The following is a 12,644-nucleotide window of genomic DNA, read 5'->3' on the forward strand; positions in this document are numbered from 1 at the left end:
GCGGGGCGGGGCGGGGCGGGATCGCTGTGTCCTGACGGCTTGCGGCTCTCCCTGCCCCCCCAGGTGAACGTCATGCCCTCGGCCAGCAGAGTGATCCTCCTGGAGAACCTGACCCGCTTCTGGCCCATCATCCAGATCAAGATCAAGCGCTGCCAGCAGGTGGGTGCGCTGGCGGGCCCCCGACAGGTTCGCTCACAGGGACCCCCTTGGGACTGTCACCTGATGTGCTGAATTACCTCTGGGCCCGTTTTCCCTGCCAGCTTGGGACTCCAGAGCCCTGCCTTGTAGAGCCAGACACGCCAGCCTGCTGCAACCCGACCCAGGGTCTGGGCCACCCCCCCAAAGCTACAGACTTAACTGAAAACAGCTCAGCAGGTTACCTGTCTCCAGCGCCCAGACCCCAATGGGGAAACCCCAAATAAATCCGTTTTACTCCCCATAAAACTTGTGTAGGGTAAACGTATAAATTGTCTGCCCTGTATAACACTGATAGAGACACATGCACAGCTGTTTGCTCCCCCAGGGATTAATCACTTACTCTGGGTTTATTAATAAACAAAAGTGATTTTATTAAGTATAAAAAGTAGGATTTAAGTGGTTTCAAGTAATAACAGACAGACCAAAGTCACCAAGCAAAAACCTAATACACTAAGAAACTGATTACAGGTTATATCTCACCCTCAGAGATGTTCCAATAAGCTTCTTTCACAGGTTAGACTCCTTCCTAGTCTGCACCAGTCCTTGTTGGTCCCAGCAGACATCTCGGGTGGTCAGCAGGGGCTTTCTCCTGACCGGCAGCTCCTTTTGTCCTGCTCCACCCCCTCTTGTAGCTTTGGCACAAGGCGGGAATCCTTTGTGTCTCTGGGTCCCCACCCCTCCTCCTAAATGGAAAAGTACCAGATTCAAGATGGATTCCAGTATCATGTGACGTGGTCACTTGTCACTGTAAGACCCCCAGTCTCCATTCCCCATGGGCTCGCCCACATGTACACAGGTAAATAAACCATTGACAGCTGATTGTCCTAGTCACTGGGAGCCATCACGATTCTAAACCACCATTAATGGCCCACACTTTGCATAATTACAACAGGACCTCAGAGTTATACTTCATATTTCTGGCTTCAGATCCAAGAATGATCCATGCGTACACGTAGGAGGGTCATAGTCGCAGGTTATAAGCTCTGTTCGGATACCTTACAAGAGACCTTTTGCATACAGCATATTCCAGTTACATCACAGTCGCACTCATAAGCATATTTCCATAAAACGTCACCCCCCCGTCCCTGTGTGCGGCCGAGCCGGGCCCTGGCCTCCCTCGCCCCCCGCAGGGCCTCTACGGGCAGCGAGAGGCCTGGCCAGGGGCGCCCCGTGGGGAGTCGCTCGGCCTGGCGGGCCCGTGTCTAACCGGGGAGGTTTGTGCCCTGTGCAGGGTGGCATTGACACGCGTGTGCGTGGCATCGAGATCCTGGGGCCCAAGCCCACCTTCTGGCCGATCTTCAAGGAGCAGCTGTGCCGGCGCACGTACCTGTTCTACACCACCCAGGCGCACACGTGGTGCCAGGAGATCGCGGACGAGCGCATGCAGCTGCTGCAGCTCTTCAACCGGTGAGGCCTGTCCCCGGGGTCCCCCCAGCGCTGAGCAGAGCCCCGGGCAGTGCCCTGCCCCGTGTGTCTGTACCCGGGGTCCCCCCAGCCCTGAGCAGAGCCCCGGGCAGTGCCCTGCCCCGTGTGTCTGTACCCAGCGTCCCCCCCAGCCCTGAGCAGAGCCCCGGGCAGTGCCCTGCCCCGTGTGTCTGTACCCAGCGTCCCCCCCAGCGCTGAGCAGAGCCCCCGGCAGTGCCCTGCCCCGTGTGTCTGTACCCGGGGTCCCCCCAGCCCTGAGCAGAGCCCCGGGCAGTGCCCTGCCCCGTGTGTCTGTACCCGGCGTCCCCCCCAGCGCTGAGCAGAGCCCCGGGCAGTGCCCTGCCCCGTGTGTGTCTGTACCCGGGGTCCCCCCCAGAGCTGAGCAGAGCCCCCGGCAGTGCCCTGCCCCGTGTGTGTCTGTACCCGGGGTCCCCCCAGCGCTGAGCAGAGCCCCCGGCAGTGCCCTGCCCCGTGTGTCTGTACCCGGGGTCCCCCCAGCGCTGAGCAGAGCCCCGGGCAGTGCCCTGCCCCGTGTGTGTCTGTACCCGGGGTCCCCCCAGCGCTGAGCAGAGCCCCGGGCAGTGCCCTGCCCCGTGTGTCTGTACCCAGCATCCCCCCAGCCCTGAGCAGAGCCCCGGGCAGTGCCCTGCCCCGTGTGTGTCTGTACCCGGCGTCCCCCCAGCGCTGAGCAGAGCCCCGGGCAGTGCCCTGCCCCGTGTGTGTCTGTACCCGGGGTCCCCCCAGCGCTGAGCAGAGCCCCGGGCAGTGCCCTGCCCCGTGTGTCTGTACCCGGGGTCCCCCCAGCCCTGAGCAGAGCCCCGGGCAGTGCCCTGCCCCGTGTATGTCTGTACCCGGGGTCCCCCCAGCGCTGAGCAGAGCCCCGGGCAGTGCCCTGCCCCGTGTGTCTGTCCCCGGGGTCCCCCCAGCGCTGAGCAGAGCCCCGGGCAGTGCCCTGCCCCGTGTGTCTGTCCCCGGGGTCCCCCCCAGCGCTGAGCAGAGCCCCGGGCAGTGCCCTGCCCCCTGTGTCTGTCCCCGGGGTCCCCCCAGCGCTGAGCAGAGCCCCGGGCAGTGCCCTGCCCTGTGTGTGTCTGTACCTGGCGTCCCCCCCAGCGCTGAGCAGAGCCCCGGGCAGTGCCCTGCCCCCTGTGTCTGTCCCCGGGGTCCCCCCAGCGCTGAGCAGAGCCCCGGGCAGTGCCCTGCCCTGTGTGTGTCTGTCCCCGGGGTCCCCCCAGCCCTGAGCAGAGCCCCGGGCAGTGCCCTGCCCCGTGTGTCTGTACCCGGGGTCCCCCCAGCGCTGAGCAGAGCCCCGGGCAGTGCCCTGCCCTGTGTGTGTCTGTACCCGGGGTCCCCCAGCCCTGAGCAGAGCCCCGGGCAGTGCCCTGCCCCGTGTGTCTGTACCCGGGGTCCCCCCAGCGCTGAGCAGAGCCCCGGGCAGTGCCCTGCCCTGTGTGTGTCTGTACCCGGGGTCCCCCCAGCGCTGAGCAGAGCCCCCGGCAGTGCCCTGCCCCGTGTGTGTCTGTACCTGGGGTCCCCCCCCAGCACTCACCGGGGTCCCCAGCAGTGCCCTGCCCCATGTGTGTCTGTACCCAGGATCTGCCCCCACGTGCTGGCAAGGCCCCAGGGCCCCACCAGTGACTGGCGCGGGTGTCTCTGCTGCTGCAGGCTGAACTGTGCCCTGCGGCACGAGCAGGTGTTCGCCGATCGCTTCCTTCCCGATGACGAGGCGGCCCAGGCTCTGGGCAGGACCTGCTGGGAGGCCCTAATCAATCCCTTGGTGCAGAGCATCACCAGCCCAGGTACCGGTTCCCCCTGCCCGGCTCCCCGCTGTCCCCAGCCCGCCCGGCCGACGGCTCAGCCTCCCCCTCTGGCCTTGCAGATCCCAGCGGCGTCAGCCCCCTGGCCTGGCTCCTGAGCGAGTACCTGGAGAACCTGGAGACGGGCCGACGCGCCAAGAGCCGCGCCACCATCTTCAACTCCCGCGTGCGGCGCCTGAGCCACCTGCTGGTGCACGTGGACCCCGGCAGCCCGGAGCCCGAGGAGCTGAGAGCCCCGGTCAAAGCCAGTAAGGGCCCCTCCCCCTGCCGGGCGCTGGGGCTGGTGCCAGGGTGGGGCTGGGGGAGGAGGCCCTGGGGTGCTGAGTGGGGAGAGGGGTCCCTACGGGTACGGGCTCTCCGGGCTGCCTGTTGCACGGGCCCTGGCGCTGAGCTGGGCGCGACCCTGTGTGTGCCCGATGCCCGCAGGCGGGGGGCCGTGGGAGCGCGCTCTGCGGGGCGGGCGGGTGGGCAGCCCCTGGGCCTGGCGTAGCAGAGGCTGGTCCTCAAGGCCCTGGGGCCGGGGGGGAGGAGACAGAGCCGGGGGGGCCCAGCCCAGCACTCAGAGCCGTGGGTCTGGTGCCCACAGGCAGAGCCGGCAGGTGCCAGACGCCCCTCTGCAAAGGCAGCCCAGTTGTAGGGGGCAGGGTCCCGGCCGGGCGTGGCTACTCCACTGCCCCGGGGTGCCTGGGGCTGGCTGGCTCCACCCCGCCCCGAGCTCCAGGCCCCGCCCTGCGCCCCCGCCCTCTCCCCCAGTGACCGTGTGGGGCTCAGCCGGGCCCATCCGGCTCCCGGCCACCCCTGCCGATTGCCAGCGAGCTGCCCTCCCCGGGGGAGCGCTGGGAGGGTCGGGCCCAGCCCTCGCCCCACAGGCGGCTTTGGGTCGGGGAGGGGGGTAGCGCTGGGGCTGCTCTCACGCCGGCCCCCCCTTGGCAGACGGGAAGAACGGGAAGAACAAGGAGACGAGCTCTGGGGCCGCCAAGGTGTCGGGGAAGAAGCCCAGCAGCATGACGGGGATTACGCAGTGCTGGAGGGGCGTGGTGCAGCAGCAGGTGTGTGGGGGGGAGGGGCGTGGTGCAGCAGCAGGTGTGTGCGGGGGAGGGGGCGTGGTGCAGCAGCAGGTGTGTGCGGGGGAGGGGGCGTGGTGCAGCAGCAGGTGTGTGCGGGGGAGGGGGCGTGGTGCAGCAGCAGGTGTGTGCGGGGGAGGGGCGTGGTGCAGCAGCAGGTGTGGGCGGGGGGGAGGGGCGTGGTGCAGCAGCAGGTGTGGGCGGGGGGGAGGGGGCGTGGTGCAGCAGCAGGTGTGTGCGGGGGAGGGGGCGTGGTGCAGCAGCAGGTGTGTGCGGGGGAGGGGGCGTGGTGCAGCAGCAGGTGTGTGCGGGGGAGGGGGCGTGGTGCAGCAGCAGGAGTGTGCGGGGGAGGGGCGTGGTGCAGCAGCGGGTGTGTGCAGGGGGAGGGGGCGTGGTGCAGCAGCAGGGGGGGGCGGGGGAGGGGGCGTGGTGCAGCAGCAGGTGTGGGCGGGGGGGGAGGGGGCGTGGTGCAGCAGCAGGTGTGGGTGGGGGGGAGGGGCGTGGTGCAGCAGCAGGTGTGTGCGGGGGGGAGGGGGCGTGGTGCAGCAGCAGGTGTGTGCGGGGGGGAGGGGCGGGGTGCAGCAGCAGGTGTGGGCGGGGGGGAGGGGCGTGGTGCAGCAGCAGGTGTGTGCGGGGGAGGGGGCGTGGTGCAGCAGCAGGTGTGTGCGGGGGAGGGGGCGTGGTGCAGCAGCAGGTGTGGGGGGGGAGGGGCGTGGTGCAGCAGCAGGTGTGTGCGGGGGAGGGGCGTGGTGCAGCAGCAGGGGTGTGCGGGGGAGGGGCGTGGTGCAGCAGCAGGTGTGGGTGGGGGAGGGGCGTGGTGCAGCAGCAGGGGGGTGCGGGGGAGGGGCGTGGTGCAGCAGCAGGTGTGTGCGGGGGGGAGGGGCGTGGTGCAGCAGTAGGTGTGGGCGGGGGGGGAGGGGCGTGGGGTAGCAGCAGGTGTGGGCGGGGGGAGGGGCGTGGTGGAGCAGCAGGTGTGGGCGCGGGGGAGGGGCGTGGTGCAGCAGCAGGTGTGGGCGGGGGGGAGGGGCGTGGTGCAGCAGCAGGTGTGGGCGGGGGGGAGGGGCGTGGTGCAGCAGCAGGTGTGGGCGGGGGGGAGGGGCGTGGTGCAGCAGCAGGTGTGGGCGGGGGGAGGGGCGGGGTGCAGCTGCAGGTGTGGGCGGGGGGAGGGGCGTGGTGCAGCAGCAGGTGTGGGCAGGGGGGGAGGGGCGTGGTGCAGCAGCAGGTGTGGGCGGGGGGGAGGGGCGTGGTGCAGCAGCAGGTGTGGGCGGGGAGGGGGTGACGGGGGAGGGGCCTAGTGCAGTAGGAGTGATGGAGGGGGGATGGGGGTGGGGGTTGTTGTGCTGTGTATCTGCTGCCCATTCCCCTCCACACCCTGCGTGGGGGTAGCAGGGCCCCCATCCACCTCTGTCTCTGTGGCACCTGCCCCAGGCCCAGGGACACTAGATGCGGAGGGCCCCACCCACGCCTGGCCCATCCTGTCCCCCTGGGGCCCTCCCCACCTTCAGGGCCACCCCCACGCACGGCCCACCCTGTACCCCCTGGGGCTGGCCAGCCCATCCCCCCGGGCCCTCCCCACGCCTGTCACGTCCCCTCCTCCCTCCCCCCCACAGACACCTGTCCCCTCCCCCCCCAGCCTGTACCTCCCCCCCGTAACCGTGCGCCGCCGGCCCCCGCACAGGTGAAGCGGTTCCTGGAGTCGGCGTGGCAGGGGCCGGACTTCGTGGAGCGGTACTGCCGCCTCTACCTGGGCCTGCGCAGCGCCATGGAGGAGCTGTTCGGGCAGCAGACGGCCTTCGCGCTGGCCCTGCGGCAGGGCTTCTCCGGGGGCCTGCTGCAGCTCTCCTTCCTGACGGCCATGCACGTGAGTGGGGGGCTGCGGGGGGCTGGCTGCCCTGGGGCACGAGCCTGGGCCCCAGCAGAGCTTCCAGCGGCTAGAGGCTGCTGAGCCCCCCGGCGTCGGCTCCGCCCAGCCACGCTCCTGGCTGCCCTCCGGGGTCTGAGGGGTCCCAGGTGCGTGGGGGTCTCTGCCAGTTAACCCCCCGCTCCTGCTCCTGCTCCAACAGGCCCCTCGCGCCCCCTTGCCCAGCGCCCAGACACGCCCGGAGCCTCTCCCCCATTCTGCCTCCCTGGCTCCACGTGGGGTGACCCCTGGGAATGACCCCAGCTCCTAGGGAGTGGCCCCTCCCCCTCTCCGGAGACCGACCCCTCTGCAGGACTGTTCCCTCCCCCAGAGCCCCCCATCATGTGGGCATCCCCTGCGCTGCCGTGGGGACTCCCTGCCGTGGGGAGCCGCCCCGAGAAGGCCCCCTGGCAGCTGGCGCTCTCCCCGCAGGTGAGCGAGCAGTTCGCTCGCTACATCGACCAGCGGATCCAGGAGAGCCAGACGGACGCGGCCAACGTGGAGTCGCTGCACCGGCTGCAGCGGAGCCTGGAGCCCATCCTCTTCCTCTCCGGCCTGGAGCTCGCCAACACCTTCGAGCACTTCTACCGGTGAGGGGCCCCAGCCGCGCCCCCCGCCCGGCCTGGGCTGCGTCTGGGGCCCGTCGCACCCCCCGCCCGGCCTGGGCTGCGTCTGGGGCCCCAGCCGCGCCCCCCGCCCGGCCTGGGCTGTGTCTGGGGTCTGGGGCCCGTCGCTCCACCCGCCCGGCCTGGGCTGCGTCTGGGGCCCGTCGCGCCCCCCGCCCGGCCTGGGCTGTGTCTGGGGCCCGTCGCGCCCCCCGCCCGGCCTGGGCTGAGTCTGGGGCCCGTAGCGCCCCCCCCCCGGCCTGGGCTGCGTCTGGGGCCCCAGCCGCGCCCCCCGCCCCGCCTGGGCTGCGTCTGGGGCTCCAGCCGCGCCCCCCGCCCGGCCTGGGCTGCGTCTGGGGCTCCAGCCGCGCCCCCCGCCCGGCCTGGGCTGCGTCTGGGGCTCCAGCCGCGCCCCCCGCCCGGCCTGGGCTGCGTCTGGGGCCCGTCGCGCCCCCCGCCCGGCCTGGGCTGCGTCTGGGGCCCGTCGCGCCCCCCGCCCGGCCTGGGCTGTGTCTGGGGCCCCAGCCGCGCCCCCCGCCCGGCCTGGGCTGTGTCTGGGGCCCCAGCCGCGCCCCCCGCCCGGCCTGGGCTGCGTCTGGGGCCCGTCGCGCCCCCCGCCCGGCCTGGGCTGTGTCTGGGGCCCGTCGCGCCCCCCGCCCGGCCTGGTCTGTGTCTGGGGCTCCAGCCGCGCCCCCCGCCCGGCCTGGGCGGTGTCTGGGGCCCCAGCCGCGCCCCCCGCCCGGCCTGGGCTGCGTCTGGGGCCCGTCGCGCCCCCCCCCGGCCTGGGCTGCGTCTGGGGCCCGTCGCGCCCCCCGCCCGGCCTGGGCTGTGTCTGGGGCTCCAGCCGCGCCCCCCGCCCGGCCTGGGCTGCGTCTGGGGCCCGTCGCGCCCCCCGCCCGGCCTGGGCTGTGTCTGGGGCCCCAGCCGCGCCGCCCGGCCTGGGCTGCGTCTGGGGCCCGTCGCGCCCCCCGCCCGGCCTGGGCTGCGTCTGGGGCCCGACGCGCCCCCCGCCCGGCCTGGGCTGTGTCTGGGGCCCCCGCCGCGCCCCCCGCCCGGCCTGGGCAGAGTCTGGGGCCCCAGCCGCCCCCCCCGCCGGCCCTGGGCTGCGTGGGGGCCCCGTCGCGCCCCCCGCCCGGCCTGGGCTGCGTCTGGGGCCCGCCGCGCCCCCCCGCCCGGCCTGGGCTGCGTCTGGGGCCCGTCGCGCCCCCGCCCGGCCTGGGCTGTGTCTGGGGCCCGTCGCGCCCCCCGCCCGGCCTGGTCTGTGTCTGGGGCACCAGCCGCGCCCCCCGCCCGGCCTGGGCGGTGTCTGGGGCCCCAGCCGCGCCCCCCGCCCGGCCTGGGCTGCGTCTGGGGCACGTCGCGCCCCCCGCCCGGCCTGGGCTGTGTCTGGGGCCCGTCGCGCCCCCCGCCCGGCCTGGGCTGTGTCTGGGGCTCCAGCCGCCCCCCCCCGCCCGGCCTGGGCTGCGTCTGCGGCCCGGCGCGCCCCCCGCCCGGCCAGGGCTGTGTCTGGGGCCCCAGCCGCGCCGCCCGGCCTGGGCTGCGTCTGGGGCCCGTCGCGCCCCCCGCCCGGCCTGGGCTGCGTCTGGGGCCCGTCGCGCCCCCCGCCCGGCCTGGGCTGTGTCTGGGGCTCCAGCCGCGCCCCCCGCCGGGCGTGGGGTGTGTGTGGGGCCAGTCGCGCCCCCCGCCCGGCCTGGGCTGTGTCTGGGGCCCCAGCCGCGCCGCCCGGCCTGGGCTGCGTCTGGGGCCCGTCGCGCCCCCCGCCCGGCCTGGGCTGCGTCTGGGGCCCGTCGCGCCCCCCGCCCGGCCTGGGCTGTGTCTGGGGCCCGTCGCGCCCCCGCCCGGCCTGGGCTGTGTCTGGGGCTCCAGCCGCGCCCCCCGCCCGGCCTGGGCTGCGTCTGGGGCCCGTCGCGCCCCCCGCCCGGCCTGGGCTGTGTCTGGGGCTCCAGCCGCGCCCCCCCGCCCGGCCTGGGCTGCGTCTGGGGCCCGTCGCGCCCCCCGCCCGGCCTGGGCTGCGTCTGGGGCCCGTCGCGCCCCCCGCCCGGCCTGGGCTGCGTCTGGGGCCCGTCGCGCCCCCCCGGCCTGGGCTGCGTCTGGGGCCCGTCGCGCCCCCCGCCCGGCCTGGGCTGCGTCTGGGGCCCGTCGCGCCCCCCGCCCGGCCTGGGCTGTGTCTGGGGCCCGTCGCGCCCCCCGCCCCGCCTGGGCTGTGTCTGGGGCTCCAGCCGCGCCCCCCGCCCGGCCTGGGCTGTGTCTGGGGCCCGTCGCGCCCCCCGCCCGGCCTGGGCTGTGTCTGGGGCCCGTCGCGTCAGCGGCTGCTGGTGCCTGGCTTGTCTTGGGGGCTCCCCAAAGTCCAGCCGGACCCCGGCCACCAGCCCCGAGCCGCCTGTGTGCCCAGCCGTGGGTTGCAGGGGGGCAGCAGGGCCCCCAGGCTGGGCCAGGCCAGGCCGCGGGCTCCACAGCGCGCGCCAGCTGCCGGCCGGCCGGGCCGCCCTGCTCCAGGCCATGGCAAAGGCATGGAGGGGCCGGGGGGGTCCGGGATGGAATTGGGGGGGGCTCGGCCCCGCCCTGACGCCGGCTGCCGTTGCAGGTATTACCTGGGCGACCGGCTCCTGGCCCAGGGGAACGTGTGGCTGGAACGGGCCGTCGTGGAGCAGATCGGGCTCTGCTTCCCCAGTCGCTTCCCCCAGCAGATGCTGAGGAGCCTGAGCGCGTCGGAGGAGCTGCAGCAGCAATTCCACCTCTTCCAGCTGCAGCAGCTCGACAAGCGCCTGCTGGAGCTGGACGCGGGCCAGGAGGACGGGGTGAGAACCCCGGCGGGGAGGGGGGGTCTGCACCGTGCCCCCTCCCTTCCTTGGGGGCGGGGCGGGGTCTGCACTGTGCCCCCTCCCTTCCTTGGGGGGTGGGGTGGGGTCTGCACCGTGCCCCCTCCCTTCCTTGGGGGGCAGGGCGGGGTCTGCACCGTGCCCCCTCCCTTCCTTGGGGGGCGTGGCAGGGTCTGCACTGTGCCCCCTCCCTTCCCTGGCGGGTGGGGTCTGCACCGTGCCCCCTCCCTTCCTTGGGGGGCGGGGCGGGGTCTGCACCGTGCCCCCTCCCTTTCCTGGGGGGGACGGGGCGGGGTCTGTACCGTGCCCCCTCCCTTCCCCAGCGGGGTGGGGTCTGCGCCGTGCCCCCTCCCTCCCCCGGAGGTGCTGCAGAGAGGCCCCTGGCGGGAGCCTGACCCCTGGCCCCCTGCTCCCGTCCCCAGGCGATGGAGGAGGAGCCGGCCGAGCCGGAGGAGGAGCCGGAGGTGAAGGTGCTGGCCCTGTCCCCGCGCTGCTGGACCATCTCCCCGCTCTGCTACCTGGAGGATCCCAGCAGGTGTTTCCCGCGGCCCCTCGGAGGCTACTTGGCGCGGTTCGCCGACTTCTACACCAACAGTGAGGCTGGGGGCGGGGCTGGGGGGCGGTCACTGTGCCCCATGGTGGGGGCGGGGAGCGGCGTGTGACAGGGGAGGGAACCCGGGGGGGGCCTGTGGCTGGAGAGTGGTCACCGGGGCAGGGTGGGAACGGGGCTAGGCCAAGCAGTGGGGTGAGCTCCAGCCCCGCCTGGGGGCATGTGGCTGGGGGGGCGGGGAGCAGCATGTGACAGGGGAGGGAGCGAGCACTGGGGGGGCCTGTGGCTGGAGAGGGGGCACCAGGGGAGGGAGGGAACGGGGCTAGGCCGAGCAGTGGGGTGAGCTCCAGCCCCGCCTGGGGGCGTGTGGCTGGGGGGGGGCGGGGCAGCCCCGGCTGGGGGCATGTGGCTGGGGGGGGCGTGTGGCTGGCGGGGGGGGCAGGGCAGCCCCGGCTGGGGGCGTGTGGCTGGGGGGGCGGGGCAGCCCCGGCTGGGGGCGTGTGGCTGGGGGGGCATGTGGCTGGCGGGGGGGGCAGGGCAGCCCCGGCTGGCTCGGGGACCCCGCGGGCCCGGCGCTCTGGTGGCTCTGCTGGGACTGGCCGCGTCTCTTGCAGGTCAGAACCGGTTTGGCCTGGAGCACACGAAGCCGCGGCGCCTGCAGTGGACGTGGCTGGGCCACGCGGAGCTGCGGTTCGCGGGCAGCACCACCCTGCACGTCTCCACCCTGCAGATGTACATCCTGCTGGGCTTCAACAGCGCCCAGGTGGGACCCCCGCTCCCTCTGGGGGGTGGGACCCCGCAACTGGGGCACCAACCGCTCCTGTCCTTGCAGCACAGAGAGCTCCTTCCCCCCAGCTCATCCGGTCTGTCCTCCCCCCTTGGGCAGACACCCCCCTTCCCTCCCTCCCCCCACCCCCAAGTTCACGGACTCTCTTCCCATCAGAAGCAGGAAGGCTGCTAAACAACCAGTGGGGCCCCTTGATGATGAAAATACAAAAGGAGCGCTTAAAGATGATAAAGTCATTGCGGAGAAGCTAAATGGATTCTTTGCTTCAGTCTTCACGGCTGAGGATGTTAGGGAGATTCCCAAACCTGAGCTGGCTTTTGTAGGTGACAAATCTGAGGCATTGTCACAGATTGAAGTGTCACTAGAGGAGGTTTTGGAATTAATTGATAAACTTAACAGTAACAAATCACTGGGACCAGATGGCATTCACCCAAGAGTTCTGAAAGAACTCAAAGGTGAAGTTGCAGAACTATTAACTAGGGTTTGTAACCTGCCCTTTAAATTGGCGTCTGTACCCAATGACTGGAAGTTAGCTAATGTAACGCCAATATTTAAAAAGGGCTCTAGGGGTGATCCCGGCAATTACAGACCGGTAAAGCTAACCTCTGTACCAGGCAAATTAGTTGAAAGAATCATAAAGAATAAAACTGTCAGACACCTAGAAAAACATAAACTCTTGAGCAATAGTCAACATGGTTTCTGTAAAGGGAAATCGTGTCTTACTAATCTATTAGAGTTCTTTGAAGGGGTCAACAAACATGTGGACAAGGGGGATCCGGTGGACGTAATGTACTTAGATTTCCAGAAAGCCTTTGACAAGGTCCCCCACCAAAGGCTCTTACGTAAATTAAGCTGTCATGGGATAAAAGGGAAGGTCCTTTCATGGACTGAGAACTGGTTAAAAGATAGGGAACAAAGGGTAGGAATTAATGGTAAATTCTCAGAATGGAGAGGGGTAACTAGTGGTGTTCCCCAAGGGTCAGTCCTAGGACCAATCCTATTCAATTTATTCATAAATGATCTGGAGAAAGGGGTAAACAGTGAGGTGGCAAAGTTTGCAGATGATACTAAACTGCTCAAGATAGTTAAGACCAAAGCAGATTGTGAAGAACTTCAAAAAGATCTCACAAAACTAAGTGATTGGGCAACAAAATGGCAAATGAAATTTAATGTGGATAAATGTAAAGTAATGCACGTTGGAAAAAATAACCCCAACTATACATACAACATGATGGGGGCTAATTTAGCTACAACTAATCAGGAAAAAGATCTTGGAGTCATCGTGGATAGTTCTTTGAAGACATCCACGCAGTGTGCAGAGGCGGTCAAAAAAGCAAACAGGATGTTAGGAATAATTAAAAAGGAGATAGAGAATAAGACAGAGAATATCTTATTGTTCTTATATAAATCGATGGTACGCCCACATCTTGCATACTGTGTACAGATGTGGTCTCCTCACCTCAAAAAAGATATACTGGCACT

The 12,644-nt window shown here is 70.0% G+C and overlaps 1 protein-coding gene across 2 annotated transcripts in view; it reads left to right on the forward strand.

Annotated features, from left to right (window-relative positions):
• Window positions 1-12,644, forward strand: part of CUL7 (cullin 7) — a 45,680-nt gene that overhangs the window by 29,988 nt on the left and 3,048 nt on the right. For both annotated transcript variants that reach the window (XM_045011713.1, XM_045011714.1), the window contains 10 exons: window positions 64-159; window positions 1,430-1,605; window positions 3,286-3,419; window positions 3,500-3,685; window positions 4,371-4,486; window positions 6,180-6,362; window positions 6,834-6,991; window positions 9,591-9,804; window positions 10,248-10,419; window positions 10,990-11,138. In XM_045011713.1, coding sequence (XP_044867648.1) covers window positions 64-159; window positions 1,430-1,605; window positions 3,286-3,419; window positions 3,500-3,685; window positions 4,371-4,486; window positions 6,180-6,362; window positions 6,834-6,991; window positions 9,591-9,804; window positions 10,248-10,419; window positions 10,990-11,138 — 1,584 coding nt within the window. The remainder of the gene's footprint in view (window positions 1-63; window positions 160-1,429; window positions 1,606-3,285; window positions 3,420-3,499; window positions 3,686-4,370; window positions 4,487-6,179; window positions 6,363-6,833; window positions 6,992-9,590; window positions 9,805-10,247; window positions 10,420-10,989; window positions 11,139-12,644) is intronic.

Source organism: Mauremys mutica, chromosome 3 (genome assembly GCF_020497125.1).
Source record: "Mauremys mutica isolate MM-2020 ecotype Southern chromosome 3, ASM2049712v1, whole genome shotgun sequence".
NCBI classification, from domain to species: Eukaryota; Metazoa; Chordata; order Testudines; family Geoemydidae; genus Mauremys; species Mauremys mutica.